The sequence below is a fragment of the Pseudophryne corroboree genome, chromosome 1 (genome assembly GCF_028390025.1).
Source record: "Pseudophryne corroboree isolate aPseCor3 chromosome 1, aPseCor3.hap2, whole genome shotgun sequence".
NCBI lineage: Eukaryota > Metazoa > Chordata > Amphibia > Anura > Myobatrachidae > Pseudophryne > Pseudophryne corroboree.
Window position 1 is genome coordinate 342341203 of NC_086444.1, and position 15908 is coordinate 342357110.

Consider the following 15908-nt stretch of genomic DNA (forward strand, 5'->3'; position numbering starts at 1 on the left):
TTGGAGAATCCGCCATTGGTGGATTCGTCTGTGTCAAACCTTATACAGACCCTTCAGACGTAAGATACATTTGGGTCACTAAGGCGCTCTTTGTATGGGAACAATGACGATCACGTTATACTTATCGTTAATCAAATCTGAGAAGCTACTGAGTATCTATGTACAGCTTCTGCTGCCGGCTGTTAGCTCGCTTCTCGCTTATCATCGTCGCTAGTTACAGCACGACAAGTTCTCTGGCTGCGTTCTTGGCAAGCGGAGTCGGAGGTCAAAAGAATACGGTGGCCAGAAGTTGTTTGGTCCTAAATTGGACAAATGCATTTCTCAGGCCAAGGCGGGGGGGGGGGAGGAAGTCTAGTTTCCTGCCATTGCCTCCACCGGTACCAAGACGGAAATACTCTGGTCCGGCGTTCAAGTCCTTTAGACTTCAGTCCTATCAAGGCTATGGTAGAGAAACAGCCACGCCTTGTAACGCCAGGGCGCTAAAGTCACCAACAAGCCAGTGGCTTGACGGGCTCCCAGGCCATCTCGGATTTCCAATTGTGGGAGCGCGCCTTCAGACGTTACATTTGCCGGGATTCCAGACATCCACTGATGGATGTATCCGCAATTTAGTGTTAAAAGAAAGCTGTCTCCCTCCACTGCGGTTTTTCAAGACAGGACTGCCTCTGTCGGACGACAAGAAGGCGTTTTGGCAGATTGCCATTCAGTCTCTTCTGGATTCAGCAGTTTTTAATTTCACGACACCAACAAGGTCAGGGTTATTATTCCCGTCTGTTTGTGGTACTGAAGCCGGAGGGCTCCGTCACAGTCTCAATCAGTAAGTCACTTACTACAGATTGAAGATGGAATTTCTGCGGTCAGTAATTGCAGATTTGGAGCCACAAGATTGCATGATTGCGCTTGATCTCAAGGATACGTACTTACACATTCCGATTTGGTCACCTCATCAGAGGTTCTTGCGGTTTGCAATACGCCACAACCATTAACAGTTTCAGGCTCTACCGTTTGGCCTCTCGTCAGCGCCTCGGGTATTCACCAGAGTGATGTCTGTGATGATAGCTCATCTCAGATCCCTGGCAGTGACAATCGTTCCGTACTTAGACGATCTGCTCATAAAAGCTCAGTCTCAACAGATGCTCCTCCAACTTGCGCTGCTAACGTACACCACGGTTGGAGTGTCAACTTCAAGAAATCGCATCTAATTCAGTCTCAACGACTTCAATTCCTAGGTATGATTCTCGATACGGTAAATCAAAGAATTTACCTACTACAACAGAAAGTACAGATTATTCGCCATCTGGTACAATTAGTGCTCAAGCCACGCACACTCTCTGTACATTTGTGTATTCGCCTATTAGGAACAATGGTGGTGGCTTTCGAAGCGCTTCAGTTCGGAAGATTTCACTCGCGTCCATTTCAACAGCATGTGCTCGCACAGTGGTCGGCCTCGCATCTGCAGATTCCCCACAGGGTGAGGTTGTCGCCAAGGGCGAGGGTGTCTCTACTCTGGGGCTCAAGGTACACAATTTAACCGCAGACGGCGGCTGGAATTGAATAATTCTAACGGCGAACGAGAGTCTCAGAGGTTGGGGAGCTGTAGTTCAAAATTGCCAGCGACAGCGTCTCTGGGCGGATCACGACAGATTGCTGTCTATAAATGTCCTGGAACTACGCGCAATTTACAATGCACTACGACAAGCAGTACACATGCTTCGCTCTCAGACTGTCCAAGTGCAGTCAGACAACGTGACGGCAGTCGCATACATCAACAACCAAGGAGGAACGAGAAGCCGCATGGCAATGCGGGAAGTAGCTTGAATCCTCAATTGGCCAGAATACCTCCAGGTGATATTGTCGGCAGGGTTCATTCCGGGAGTGGACAACTGCGAGGCGGATTATCTCAGCCGTCGGGATTTTCATCCAGGAGACTGGGCATTAAATCCAGAGGTGTTTCACATGTTGGTCCACAGGTGGGGTTACCCTCAGGTGGACCTGATGGCATCTCGCCACAATTACCAAACGCCCCAGTATGTGTCCAGAACGAGAGATCCAAAGGCAGTGGCGGTGGATGCTCTCACAATCGCGTGGCCGTACAGCCTTGTGTATCTGTTTCCACCGTTTCCGCTGCTCTCTCGGTTGCTAAAACGGATCAAAAGAGAGTCCGTCGCAGTCATACTAGTGGTGCCACATTGGTCTCGGAGAGCTTGGTTCTCGGATCTCCGCGGACTACTCGCAGACGATCCTTGGCCGCTCCTACTACGTCCAGACCTGTTACAACAGGGTCCGTTCTTTTATCCCGATTTAATGCGGCTGCGTTTGACGGGGTGGCTGTTGAGACCGCCCTCTTAAGAAGAGAGGGCATTCCAGTATCGGTTATACCAACCATGTTACGAGCTAGGAAGCCGGTTACGGCAGCTCATTATTACAGAATTTGGCGTGCCTATATAGGTTGGTGTGAAGCTCGGAAGTTTCCGACATCATCTTTCAAGTTATCCCGTCTTTTGTAATTTCTACAGACGGGGGTAGATGGAGGACTGCGTTTATCTACACTAAAGGTGCAGGTATCTGCGTTGTCAATTTATTTTCAAAGGCGATTGGCTCTATTGCCGTCGGTACACACTTTTCTACAAAGTGTCCTCAGAGTACAGCCTCCATTCATTCCACCTACAGCGCCATGGGACTTGAATCTGGTTTTAGATTTCTTACAGTCTTCATATTTTGAACCCTTACAGCAAGTGGATATAAAGTTTCTCACTTGGATAACAATTTTTCTTCTAGCCTTAGCTTCGGCAAGGCGTGTTTCAGATTTGGGTGCCTTGTCATGCAAACCACCGTATTTGGTGTTTCATGATAACAGAGCGGAACTTCGGACGAATCCCGCTTTCTTACCAAAGGTAGTGTCATCTTTTCACATCAATCAACCAATAGTAGTTCCTGTGTTAACAGCACATTCTGGAACTCTGGATGTGGTACGCGCATTACGCGTTTATGTATCCCGAACGTCTACAGTACGTAAGACGGATACGTTGTTTGTTCTCTATGATGCTGCCAAGATAGGTTGGCCAGCTTCTAAGCAGACCTTATCCAGATGGATAAAACTGACCATACGTCAGGCTTTCCTTAATGCTAGGTTACAGCCGCCTACATCAGTAACCGCTCATTCCACACGTTCTGTGGGAACTTCAGGGGCAGCTGGTCGTGGAGCTTCTACGACGCAGCTTTGCCGTGCGGCTACATGGTCTTCAGTGCACATGTTTGTGCGCTTTTACAAGTTTGATACGTTTTGCGGCATCGGCATCTAGCTTTGGCCGCCTAGTGTTACAGGTGCCAAACAGCTCTCCCGCCCACGGGGGAAGCTTTGGTACGTCCCAAGAGTACTACAGTGACCCCTAGTTGATGAAAAAGAAAATAGGATTTTGGTACTTACCAGGTAAATCCTTTTCTTTGAATCCATAGGGGGCACTGGACGCCCACCCAGAGCAGTTTTACCTGGTTTGTAGTAAGCTCAGGGGATCTTATGGTAACACATTTTCACCGACTGGTTCAGATTATAAAGTTCTATCGGTTATGGTGTCAACTGTTTAGTTGTCAGTAACGTTATGTGTCAACTTTGTTGTTGTCCGTTATGTTATATGTAATTCTCCATTGTCAACCTCTCTATAGTTCCTGTTCGGCTCAGTAAAAAACACTGAGGTACTCGGGGATATGTAGGGGTGGAGAGTTCTAAATTTAAATATGCAGTGCCCTGTTTCCTGCGGAAGCCGTCCATATCCCAAGAGTACTCCAGTGCCCCCTATGGATTCAAAGAAAAGGATTTACCTGGTAAGTACCAAAATCCTATTTGTAGTGTTCCCTTTATTTTTTTTGAGCAGTGTATAACTGTATCTGGCACTCTTTCAGTGGTGTGCTCATTGCCACTATAATCCTCTGGAGTTTCGGTTTTCTAGACTCCTGGCATTTCTACAGGCTGGCCTGGACATGGGTCTCAGCCTTGCAGCCCTCAGAGTTCAAGTCTCAGCTCTGTCCGTCTGGTTTCACAAAAGACTTCTATACCTTCCTTCAAGGGGTACTCCGGATTCAACCTCCCTTTGTTCCTGCAGTGGCTCCTTGGGATTTGTCCTTGGTTCTTTGTAGCATTACAACAGCCTCCATTTGAACCAATAGCTATTGTTGACCACTACGACTCTTTCTTTCTCTTACGTCCTAGAGAATGCTGGGGACTCAGTAAGGACCATGGGGTATAGACGGGCTCCGCAGGAGACATGGGCACTTTAAGACCTTTAATGGGCGTGAACTGGCTCCTCCCTCTATGCCCCTCCTCCAGACTCCAGTTAGATCCTGTGCCCAGAGGAGACTGATCACACACTAGGGCAGCAAAGATTACCTCATAAAAACGACTGGCAAGCTATATACACTGCATTGCAGCCCGACAGCCGGAATACCGACAATTATTTTCCCTCGTGGGGGTCCACGACCCCCCATAGAGGGAGAATAAAATAGTGTGGCGCGCGTAGCGAGCCCGCAAGGGGCTCATTTGCGCTCGCCAAGCTGTCGGTAAGCCGGCGGTCGGGCTCCCGGCGCCGGGATGCTGGTCGCCGGGAGCCCGACCGCCGGCCAGCCGTAGTGAACCCCTCCAAAGGACCTCCTTGTGGGTCTGTCCCCTATAACTCAGTTTGTGGGGGGGGGGGGGGGTGTTGACATGTCTGAGGCGAAAGGCTATTCGAGGGAGGAAGAGGAGCAAAATGTGATAGTGACTGCTGATTGGGTAGACATGTGGAATGTTTTGAATGCAAGTGTGGCTTTATTGCATAAAAGATTGGACAAAGCTGAGTCTCAGAACCAAGCATGGAGTCAATCCATGGATATTGCTGTGTCTCAGAACCCATCAGGGTCCCAGAAACGTCCCTTTACCCAGATAGCAGACACTGATACCGACACGGATTCCGACTCCAGTGTCGACTATGATGAGGCGAGATTACACCCACGGGTGGCCAAGAGTATTCAGTACATGATTGTAGCAATAAGGGATGTATTACATATCACAGAGGACCCTTCTGTCCCTGACACAAGGGTCTGTATGTTTAAAGAGAAGAAACGTGAGGTAACGTTTCCCCCATCTCATGAACTGAACACTCTATTTGAAAAGGCTTGGGAAACTCCAGACAAGAGGCTGCAGGTTCCCAAGAGAATTATTATGGCGTATCCTTTCCCCTCACAGGATAGGTTACGGTGGGAATTCTCTCCCTCGGTGGATAAAGCCTTGACGCGGTTATCAAAAAAAGTGGCCCTACCGTCCCCGGACACGGCGACACTAAAGGATCCTGCGGACCGCAAGCAGGAAACCACTTTAAAATCCATTTATGCGACTACGGGAGCCCTCCTCAGACCGGCAGTTGCGTCGACATGGGTGAGTAGCGCTATTGCAGCTTGGGCAGATAACTTGTCATCTGACATGGACACCCTCGACAGGGATACTGTTGTGTTAACTTTGGGTCACATCAAAGACGCAGCGTTATACCTAAGGGAGGCTGCGAGGGATATTGGCCTCTTGGGATCAAGGGCCAATGCCATGGCAATTTCAGCTAGGAGGTCGCTGTGGACCCGTCAATGGACTGGTGATGCTGACTCCAAGAGACTTATGGAGGCTCTGCCTTACAAAGGTGAAGTTTTGTTTGGGGATGGCCTCGCGGACCTGGTTTCCACAGCTACCACGGGTAAGTCTTCTTTTTTGCCTTTTGTTCCCCCACAGCAAAAGAAATTGCCTCAGTACCAGATGCAGTCCTTTTGGTCTCATAAATTCATAAAGGGGCGTGGATCGTCTTTCCTCGCCAGAGGTAGAGGAAGAGAGAAAAGAACACCAGCTACGGCTAGTTCCCAGGAGCAAAAGTCCTCGCCGGCTTCTGCCAAATCCACCGCATGACGCTGGGGCTCCCCTGTGGGAGTCCGCATCGGTGGGGGCACGTCTTCGGCTCTTCAGCCAGGTCTGGGTTCAGTCGGACCTGGATCCTTGGGTGCTAGGAATTGTGACCCAAGGGTACAAACTGGAGTTCGAAGACGTGCCTCCACACCGATTTTTCAAATCGGCCTTACCAGCTTCTCTCCCAGAGAGAACAATAGTTGCAGCGGCAATACAAAAGCTGTGTCAACAGCAAGTGGTTATCATGGTTCCCCGGTTACAACAGGGGAAGGGGTTTTATTCAACTCTATTCGTGGTCCCGAAGCCGGACGGCTCGGTCAGACCGATTCTAAACCTGAAATCCCTAAATACAAGTTTATGGTCTCACTGGACGTAAAGGATGCATACCTTCATGTACCCATATACCCTCCTCATCAGGCGCTCCTGAGATTCGCTGTGCAGGATTGTCATTACCAATTTCAGACGTTGCCGTTTGGGCTTTCCACGGCCCCAAGGAATTTCACCAAGGTATTGGCAGAAATGATGGTGCTCCTGCGCAAGCAGGGGGTCACAATTATCCCGTACTTGGACGATCTCCTGATAAAAGCGAGATCAAGAGAACAATTACTGAAAAATGTGGAGCTCTCTCTGAGGGTGCTACAACAACACAGCTGGCTTCTAAATTTGCAAAAGTCGCAGTTGGTTCCGACAACTCGGTTGTCGTTCTTGGGCATGATTCTGGATACAGAAAGACAGAGGGTTTTTCTTCCAGTGGAAAAAGCTCAGGAAATCCAGAACATGGTCAAGGCTCTGCTAAAACCAAAAAGAGTATCTATTCATCAATGCACTCGAGTGTTGGGAAAGATGGTGGCGGCCTACGAGGCCATTCCGTTTGGCAGGTTTCATGCAAGAGCTTTTCAGTGGGACCTACTGAACAAGTGGTCAGGCTCTCATCTTCAAATGCATCGGTTGATATGCCTGTCCCCCAGGGCCAGGTTCTCTCTCCTGTGGTGGCTCCAGGGGGCTCACCTTCTAGAGGGTCGCAGGTTCGGAATTCAGGATTGGGTTCTCGTGACCACGGACGCTAGCCTCCGAGGATGGGGAGTGGTCACACAGGGAATAAACTTTCAGGGAATATGGTCAAGCCAGGAGGCTTGTCTGCACATAAATGTGCTGGAATTAAGGGCCATATACAACGGCCTGAGGCAGGCGGAGCACCTTCTTCGCAGCCTACTGGTTCTGATCCAGTCAGACAACGTCACAGCCATGGCGCATGTAAACCGACAAGGCGGAACAAGGAGCAGAGCAGCAATGGCAGAGGCCACCAGGATTCTTCGCTGGGTGGAAAATCACGTGAGCGCCCTGTCAGCAGTATTCATTCCAGGAGTGGACAACTGGGAAGCAGACTTCCTCAGCAGACACGATCTCCATCCAGGAGAGTGGGGACTTCATCAAGAGGTCTTTGCAGAATTGGCAAGTTGCTGGGGACTCCCTCAAATAGACATGATGGCGTCACGCCTCAACAAGAAGCTTCGGACGTATTGTTCAAGGTCAAGGGACCCTCAGGCGATAGCAGTGGACGCGCTGGTAACACCATGGGTGTATCAGGCTGTGTATGTGTTCCCTCCACTTCCACTCATCTCAAAAATATTGAGAATCATAAGAAGAACAAAGGTACAGACGTTACTCATTGTTCCAGATTGGCCTTGAAGGGCCTGGTATCCAGATCTTCAGGAAATGCTCACGGAAGATCCTTGGCCTCTTCCTCTCAGAGAGGACCTGTTACAACAGGGGCCGTGTGTGTTCCAGGACTTACCGTGATTACGTTTGACGGCATGGCGGTTGAACACCAAATCCTAGCTAGGAAAGGTATGACAGGGGAAGTCATTCCTACTCTACTTAAAGCTAGGAAGGAGGTAACGGCGAAGCACTATCACCATATCTGGAGGAAGTATGTGTCTTGGTGTGAATCCAAGAATGCTCCTACGGAGGATTTCCAGCTGGGTCGTTTTCTCCATTTTCTACAGACAGGAGTGGATATGGGCCTGAAGTTAGGCTCCATTAAGGTGCAGATTTCGGCCTTATCAATATTCTTTCAGAAGGAATTGGCTTCTCTTCCAGAAGTGCAGACTTTTGTGAAGGGAGTACTACACATCCAACCTCCTTTTGTGCCCCCAGTGGCACCGTGGGACCTTAACGTGGTGTTACAGTTCCTTAAATCACATTGGTTTGAACCGCTTCAAACTGTTGACTTGAAATTTCTCACTTGGAAAGTGGTCATGTTATTGGCCTTGGCTTCGGCAAGGCGGGTGTCAGAATTGGCAGCTTTGTCTCACAAGAGCCCCTATCTGATTTTCCATGTAGATAGAGCGGAATTGAGAACTCGTCCTCAATTTCTACCCAAGGTGGTTTCGTCGTTTCACATAAACCAACCTATTGTGGTGCCGGTGACTACGGATGTCTTGGAGGATTCCAAGTCCCTTGATGTGGTCAGGGCTTTAAAAATCGATGTAGCCAGAACGGCTCGTATTAGGAAAACAGAGGCACTGTTTGTCCTGTATGCGGCCAACAAGATTGGCGTGCCTGTTTCCAAGCAGACTATTGTACGCTGGATCTGTAACATGATTCAGCAGGGTCATTCTACGGCTGGATTGCCGTTACCAAAATCGGTAAAGGCCCATTCCACTAGGAAGGTGGGTTCTTCTTGGGCGGCTGCCCGTGGTGTCTCGGCGTTACAGCTTTGCCGAGCGGCTACTTGGTTGGGTTCAAACACTTTTGCGAAATTCTATAAGTTTGATACCCTGGCTGATGAGGACCTCATGTTTGCTCAATCGGTGCTGCAGAGTCATCCGCACTCTCCCGCCCGGTTTGGAGCTTTGGTATAAACCCCATGGTCCTTACGGAGTCCCCAGCATCCTCTAGGACGTAAGAGAAAATAAATAAGATTTTAAACCTACCGGTAAATCTTTTTCTCCTAGTCCGTAGAGGATGCTGGGCGCCCGTCCCAGTGCGGACTGAAATCTGCAAGACTTGTACATAGTTTTTGATAAGGTTACACACAGGTTGTGTTACTGTTGAAATCAGGCTGTTGCTGTTTTCTGTTGTTCATACTGTTAACTGGTTTACTTATATACCATGTTGTACGGTGTGTTTGTGGTGTGAGCTGGTATGTGTCTCCCTTGATTAACAAAATCCTTTTCCTCGAAATGTCCGTCTCCTCTGGGCACAGTTCCTATAACTGGAGTCTGGAGGAGGGGTATAGAGGGAGGAGTCAGTTCACGCCCATTAAAGGTCTTAAAGTGCCCATGTCTCCTGCGGAGCCCGTCTATACCCCATGGTCCTTACAGAGTCCCCAGCATCCTCTACGGACTAGGAGAAAAAGATGTACCGGTAGGTTTAAAATCCTTATTTTCTTGGCCATCGCCTCACCTGGCAGAATATCTGCCTTTTGGGGCACTCTCCTTCAGTCCCCCCTTTCGGATATTTCATCAGGATAGGGCTGTCCTTCGGACTAAACAGGGATACCTCCCCTAGGTGGTCTCCAAGTTCCATATCAACGTGGAAATTTTGGTACCGGCCTTTCCCCGGGGAAGCTTTGTTGCATGTGGTCCGAGCTCTCAAGATCTAACTGGACCATACCGGTACTATTAGGAAGACAGATTCCTTGTTTGTCCTCTATGGATTCCACAAGCGGGGCTGGCCGGCTAACAAACAAACTTGGCTCCGCTTCACCAGCTCACAGGCCTACATGCAAGCTGTCCTGCTAGTATCCTGTGTAGTCTCAGCTCACTCTACTCGCTCTGTGGGACCTTTGTGGGTAGTCTGCTGTGATGTCTGCTGAAAACTCTGCAAGGCTGCTACGTGGTCCTCTGCCCATACTTTTGATAGGTTTGCCTCTCAGGATGCATCCTTTGTTTGCAATGTCCTCCTTTCAGCTTAGGAGCATTTCCTCCCTATTACAACTGCTTTGGGACATCCCCAATATTAACCCTGTGTAGACCATGGACCCTGAAGAAGAAAATAAGAGTAATTTTCAAACTTACCCTAGTTAACTCTTTTTCCTTCGAGGTCCATGGTATCTACAGGGCGCCTACCCTGATGCACCTAACTTCAATGGGTTACTTCTCTCTGTCACCAGTTGCCTTCTCCTACTTGTGAGAGTGTTTCCTGTGTGTACCATTCTTCCTTGCTTTCCAGCTCCTGCTTTGGGCTTGTTAACTAAAACTGAAGAGCCTGAGCTGTGGCCAGGGTACGAGGGGCGAGGAACCCAATGCATCCTGGGAGGCTCAAAGCTTTGCTGTTCGCTTACAACTGATGCAGGTCTGGCCTTTCCAAAGCTTCCCAGTACAGTGGTGCCACCTACCATTCTTGGCGCTTCAGTGTATAAGAGCAATTCTGAAGAATTATTTTTATGTCCGATACAATACACTATGGTAAATTTATGCTATGTTTTATTAAAGTGGAGAAAGTTTAACTTTTTTACATTTACTTCTGTTTTTTTCTTTTCATTTAGGGCAAAGATTTGTCCCTCTTTGATTTAATTGGAATGGAGAATAAAATGACACGTTATGAAGCTCAGTTACTTCCAAAACAGAAAGTAACTAGAAAACTGATTCAAGAGCTATATAACAACCCTGATCCTGGACCTCGACCCAACAAAGTTAAGATTAAACCCAGCAGGTAATAGGCTTTGATACTTCTAACTGGCAACCAGTCATCTTTGTTCTATTTATATACAAATTGTGTATCGTTTTTCCATTTTATCTTGTAGGTTGTTTGAGCCAGTCCTCTATGGACAGAAACCTGAAGGGCGATTAGTTGCTTTCCCAAATGCACCAGCAACACGTGTGGTGACGACTACTACAGCCACGGTCACTCCAGTCAAAAGGTCACCAGTCACCACACCTGCTGTGCCCCAGGCTACTAAAGGTATTGTTTCTTAATAAAGTTACTTTTGATATCAATCTAGTATGGCATGTGGAATACAGTTAAAGCGTACAGGTCATAGTTTAAAAAATATATCTAAAATGAATAGAATATCAGTCTAAAGTAGTGTCCCTCAATTTCTTCTATTAATGGCTTAGAGTAATATTTAAATTAGTTGCTGATATAGTCAGCAGTTTTCTGCTAGTGTGTGTTCCTTCATTGTCAAGATACTGAAAAATAGCTCCAAATGGTGTTTCTCAGAAGAACTAGAAGCAGGCTCATGAATATGCGGTAACTATACAATAAATACATAAATACTTTATTTTCATTATCAGAATTAGATTTATTCTAACAGTAATAGATGGAAAAAAAGCTATTCCTAAACTGTAAAGTTCTGGATCTGATACACTGGAAATGACTGAGGGAAAAATTAAAACACACTATGATTTGGATGTTGACAATGTTTTATAATGCTATTTCTTTTATGTACACAACTTTTAATAGATATTTCTTCAATAGAGGGCAACTCGCAACCAATGATACTTTCTGTATGTTTTAACAACCCACATTCATAGTTGCCCAGCAGATGGCTAACAAAGTACAACATATATTGAAATTGATTTGAACAATTCACACTAGGCTACTGGGATCTGCTAGACATTCAGAACTCCAGCCTGTTCTTCAGATGTAGGGTCAGTTGGGGTAGCCTCAGCAAAGGCTGCCCCTTACTAGTTACTGTAGGATCACTATAGTGCCCTTCTTAAGGAATGTTGGCTGACAGTATGCATGGCTGGGTGGAGTAAGTGCATACCCTGGGCAGCATGCACCTCTAACTACTAATAGTCCGTACTTACTGTGTACCTGTGTATGCCTTTATTTTCCTATTTCTCTGACGTCCTAAGTGGATGCTGGGACTCCGTAAGGACCATGGGGAATAGCGGCTCCGCAGGAGACTGGGCACAACTAAAAGAAAGCTTTAGACTAACTGGTGTGCACTGGCTCCTCCCACTATGACCCTCCTCCAGACTTCAGTTAAAATCTTGTGCCCGGCTGAGCTGGATGCACACTAGGGGCTCTCCTGAGCTCCTAGAAAGAAAGTATATTTTAGGTTTTTTATTTTACAGTGAGATCTGCTGGCAACAGACTCACTGCAGCGAGGGACTAAGGGGAGAAGAAGCGAACCTACCTGACTGGAGATAGTTTGGGCTTCTTAGGCTACTGGACACCATTAGCTCCAGAGGGATCGAACACAGGACCCGACCTCGATCGTTCGGTCCCGGAGCCGCGCCGCCGTCCCCCTTACAGAGCCAGAAGCAAGAAGTGGTCCGGAAAATCGGCGGCAGAAGACCTTGGTCTTCAACAAGGTAGCGCACAGCACTGCAGCTGTGCGCCATTGCTCCTCATGCACACCTCACACTCCGGTCACTGATGGGTGCAGGGCGCTGGGGGGGGGGGGCGCCCTGAGCAGCAATATAAACACCTTGGCTGGCAAATCATCACAATATATAGTCCCAGGGCTATATATGTGATAAATTACCCCTGCCAGAATATCTGAAAAAAGCGGGAGAAAAGTCAGCCGAAAAAGGGGCGGGGCTAACTCCCTCAGCACACTGGCGCCATTTTTCCCTCACAGCTCCGCTGGAAGGATCGCTCCCTGGCTCTCCCCTGCAGTATCAAGCTACAAAGGGTAAAAAAGAGAGGGGGGGCACTAAATTTAGGCGCAGTATAATTTATATAGCAGCTATAAGGGGAAATAATTCAGTTAATCCCTGTATTATTATAGTGCTCTGGTGTGTGCTGGCATACTCTCTCTCTGTCTCCCCAAAGGGCTTTGTGGGGTCCTGTCCTCTGTCAGAGCATTCCCTGTGTGTGTGCGGTGTGTCGGTACGGCTCTATCGACATGTTTGATGAGGAGGCTTACGTGGAGGCGGAGCAGATGCCGATAAATGTGATGTCACCCCCTGCGGGGCCGACACCTGAGTGGATGGTTATGTGGAAGGAATTACGCGACAGTGTCGACTCCTTACATAAAAGGTTTGACGACATACCAAATATGGGACAGCCGGCTTCTCAGCCTGTGCCTGCCCAGGCGTCTCAAAAGCCATCAGGGGCTCTAAAACGCCCGCTACCTCAGATGGCAGACACAGATGTCGACACGGATACTGACTCCAGTGTCGACGATGATGAGACTAATGTAACTTCCAATAGGGCCACACGTTACATGATTGAGGCAATGAAAAATGTGTTGCATATTTCTGATGTTACCCCAGGTACCACTAAAAAGGGTATTATGTTTGGAGAGAAAAAACTACCAGTAGTTTTTCCTCCATCTGAGGAATTAAATGAAGTGTGTGAAGAAGCGTGGGCTTCCCCCGATAAGAAACTGGTAATTTCTAAAAGGTTACTAATGACGTACCCTTTCCCGCCAGAGGATAGGTCACGTTGGGAAGCATCCCCTAGGGTGGATAAAGCACTCACACGTTTGTCAAAGAAGGTGGCACTACCGTCTCCGGATACGGCCGCCCTAAAGGAACCTACTGATAGAAAGCAGGAGGCTATCCTGAAGTCTGTATATACACACACAGGTATTATACTGAGACCAGCTATTGCTTCAGCATGGATGTGCAGTGCTGCAGCTGCGTGGTCAGATTCCCTGTCAGAAAATATTGATACCCTAGACAGGGACACTATATTGCTAACCGTAGAGCATATTAAAGAAGCAGTATTATACATGAGAGATGCACAGAGGGATATTTGCTGGCTGGCATCTAAAATAAGTGCAATGTCCATTTCTGCCAGGAGAGGGTTATGGACTCGGCAGTGGACAGGTGATGCAGATTCTAAAAGGCACATGGAAATTTTGCCTTATATGGGTGAGGAGTTGTTCGGGGATGGTCTCTCGGACCTCGTTTCCACAGCAACAGCTGGGAAGTCTACATTTTTACCCCATGTTCCCGCACAGCCAAAGAAAGCACCGTATTATCAGGTACAGTCCTTTCGGCCCCATAAGGGCAAGCGGGTTAAAGGCGCGTCCTTTCTGCCCAGAGGCAGAGGTAGAGGGAAAAAGCTGCAGCATACAGCCAGTTCCCAGGAGCAAAAGTCCTCCCCCGCTTCCTCCAAGTCCACCGCATGACGCTGGGTCTCCACAGGCGGAGCCAGGTACGGTGGGGGCCCGTCTCAAAAACTTCAGCAATCAGTGGGCTCGCTCACGGGTGGATCCCTGGATCCTTCAAGTAGTATCTCAGGGGGTACAAGCTGGAATTCGAGACGTTTCCCCCCCGCCGTTTCCTCAAATCTGCCTTGCCAACAACTCCCTCAGACAGGGAGGCAGTGCTAGAGGCAATTCACAAGCTGTATTCCCAGCAGGTGATAGTCAAAGTGCCCCTACTTCAACAAGGACGGGGTTACTATTCAACAATGTTTGTGGTACCGAAACCGGACGGTTCGGTGAGACCCATTTTAAATTTGAAATCCTTGAACACACATATAAAAAAAAATTCAAGTTCAAGATGGAATCGCTCAGGGCGGTTATTGCAAGCCTGGACGAGGGGGATTACATGGTATCACTGGACATCAAGGATGCTTACCTGCATGTCCCCATTTACCATCCTCACCAGGAGTACCTCAGATTTGTGGTACAGGATTGTCATTACCAATTCCAGACGTTGCCGTTTGGTCTATCCACGGCTCCGAGGGTATTTACCAAGGTAATGGTCGAAATGATGATACTCCTTCGAAAGAAGGGAGTTTTAATTATCCCGTACTTGGACGATCTCCTGATAAAGGCGAGGTCCAGGGAGCAGTTGTTGGTCGGGGTAGCACTATCTCGGGAGGTGCTACAACAGCACGGCTGGATTCTAAATATTCCAAAGTCACAGCTGGTCCCTACGACACGTCTACTGTTCCTGGGGATGGTTCTGGACACAGAACAGAAAAAAGTGTTTCTCACGGAGGAGAAGGCCAAGGAGCTGTCATCTCTAGTCAGAGGCCTCCTAAAACCAAAACAGGTGTCGGTGCATCACTGCACGCGGTTCCTGGGATAGATGGTAGCTTCCTACGAAGCAATTCCATTCGGCAGGTTCCATGCAAGAACCTTTCAGTGGGACCTGTTGGACAAGTGGTCCGGATCGCATCTTCAGATGCATCGGCTGATAACCCTGTCTCCAAGGACCAGGGTGTCTCTGCTGTGGTGGCTGCAAAGTGCTCATCTTCAAGAGGGCCGCAGATTCGGCATACAGGACTTGGTCCTGGTGACCACGGATGCCAGCCTTCGAGGCTGGGGGGCAGTCACACAGGGAAGAACTTCCAAGGGCTATGGTCGAGTCAGGAGACTTCCCTACACATAAATATTCTGGAACTGAGGGCCATTTTCAATGCCCTCAGTCAGGCAAAACCCCTGCTTCAAAACCAGCCGGTACTGATCCAGTCAGACAACATCACGGCAGTCGCCCATGTAAACCGACAGGGCGGCACGAGAAGCAGGACGGCGATGGCAGAAGCCACAAGGATTCTCCGATGGGCGGAAAATCACGTGTTAGCACTGTCAGCAGTGTTCATTCCGGGAGTGGACAACTGGGAAGCAGACTTCCTCAGCAGGCACGACCTCCACCCGGGAGAGTGGGGACTTCATCCGGAAGTCTTCCAACTGATTGTAAACCGTTGGGAAAGGCCACAGGTGGACATGATGGCGTCCCGCCTAAACAAAAAGAAAGAAAGATATTGCGCCAGGTCAAGAGACCCTCAGGCGATAGCTGTGGACGCTCTAGTGACACCGTGGGTGTACCGGTCGGTTTGTGTTCCCTCCTCTTCCTCTCATACCAAAGGTACTGAGGATAATAAGGAGAAGAGGAGTAAGAACTATACTCATTGTTCCGGATTGGCCAAGAAGAGCTTGGTACCCGGAACTTCAAGAAATGATCTCGGAGGACCCATGGCCTCTGCCGCTCAGACAGGACCTGCTGCAGCAGGGGCCCTGTCTGTTCCAAGACTTACCGCGGCTGCGTTTGACGGCATGGCGGTTGATCGCCGGATCCTGATGGAAAAGGGCATTCCGGTTGAAGTTATTCCTACGCTGATAAAGGCTAGG

At 48.6% G+C, this 15908-nt stretch overlaps 1 protein-coding gene across 4 annotated transcripts in view; it reads left to right on the top strand.

Annotated features, from left to right (window-relative positions):
• The window catches only part of EP400 (E1A binding protein p400), a 359367-nt gene that overhangs the window by 105601 nt on the left and 237858 nt on the right, over positions 1-15908 (top strand). For all 4 annotated transcript variants that reach the window (XM_063964664.1, XM_063964662.1, XM_063964665.1 and 1 more), the window contains exons 19-20: positions 10410-10576; positions 10668-10825. In XM_063964664.1, coding sequence (XP_063820734.1) covers positions 10410-10576; positions 10668-10825 — 325 coding nt within the window. The remainder of the gene's footprint in view (positions 1-10409; positions 10577-10667; positions 10826-15908) is intronic.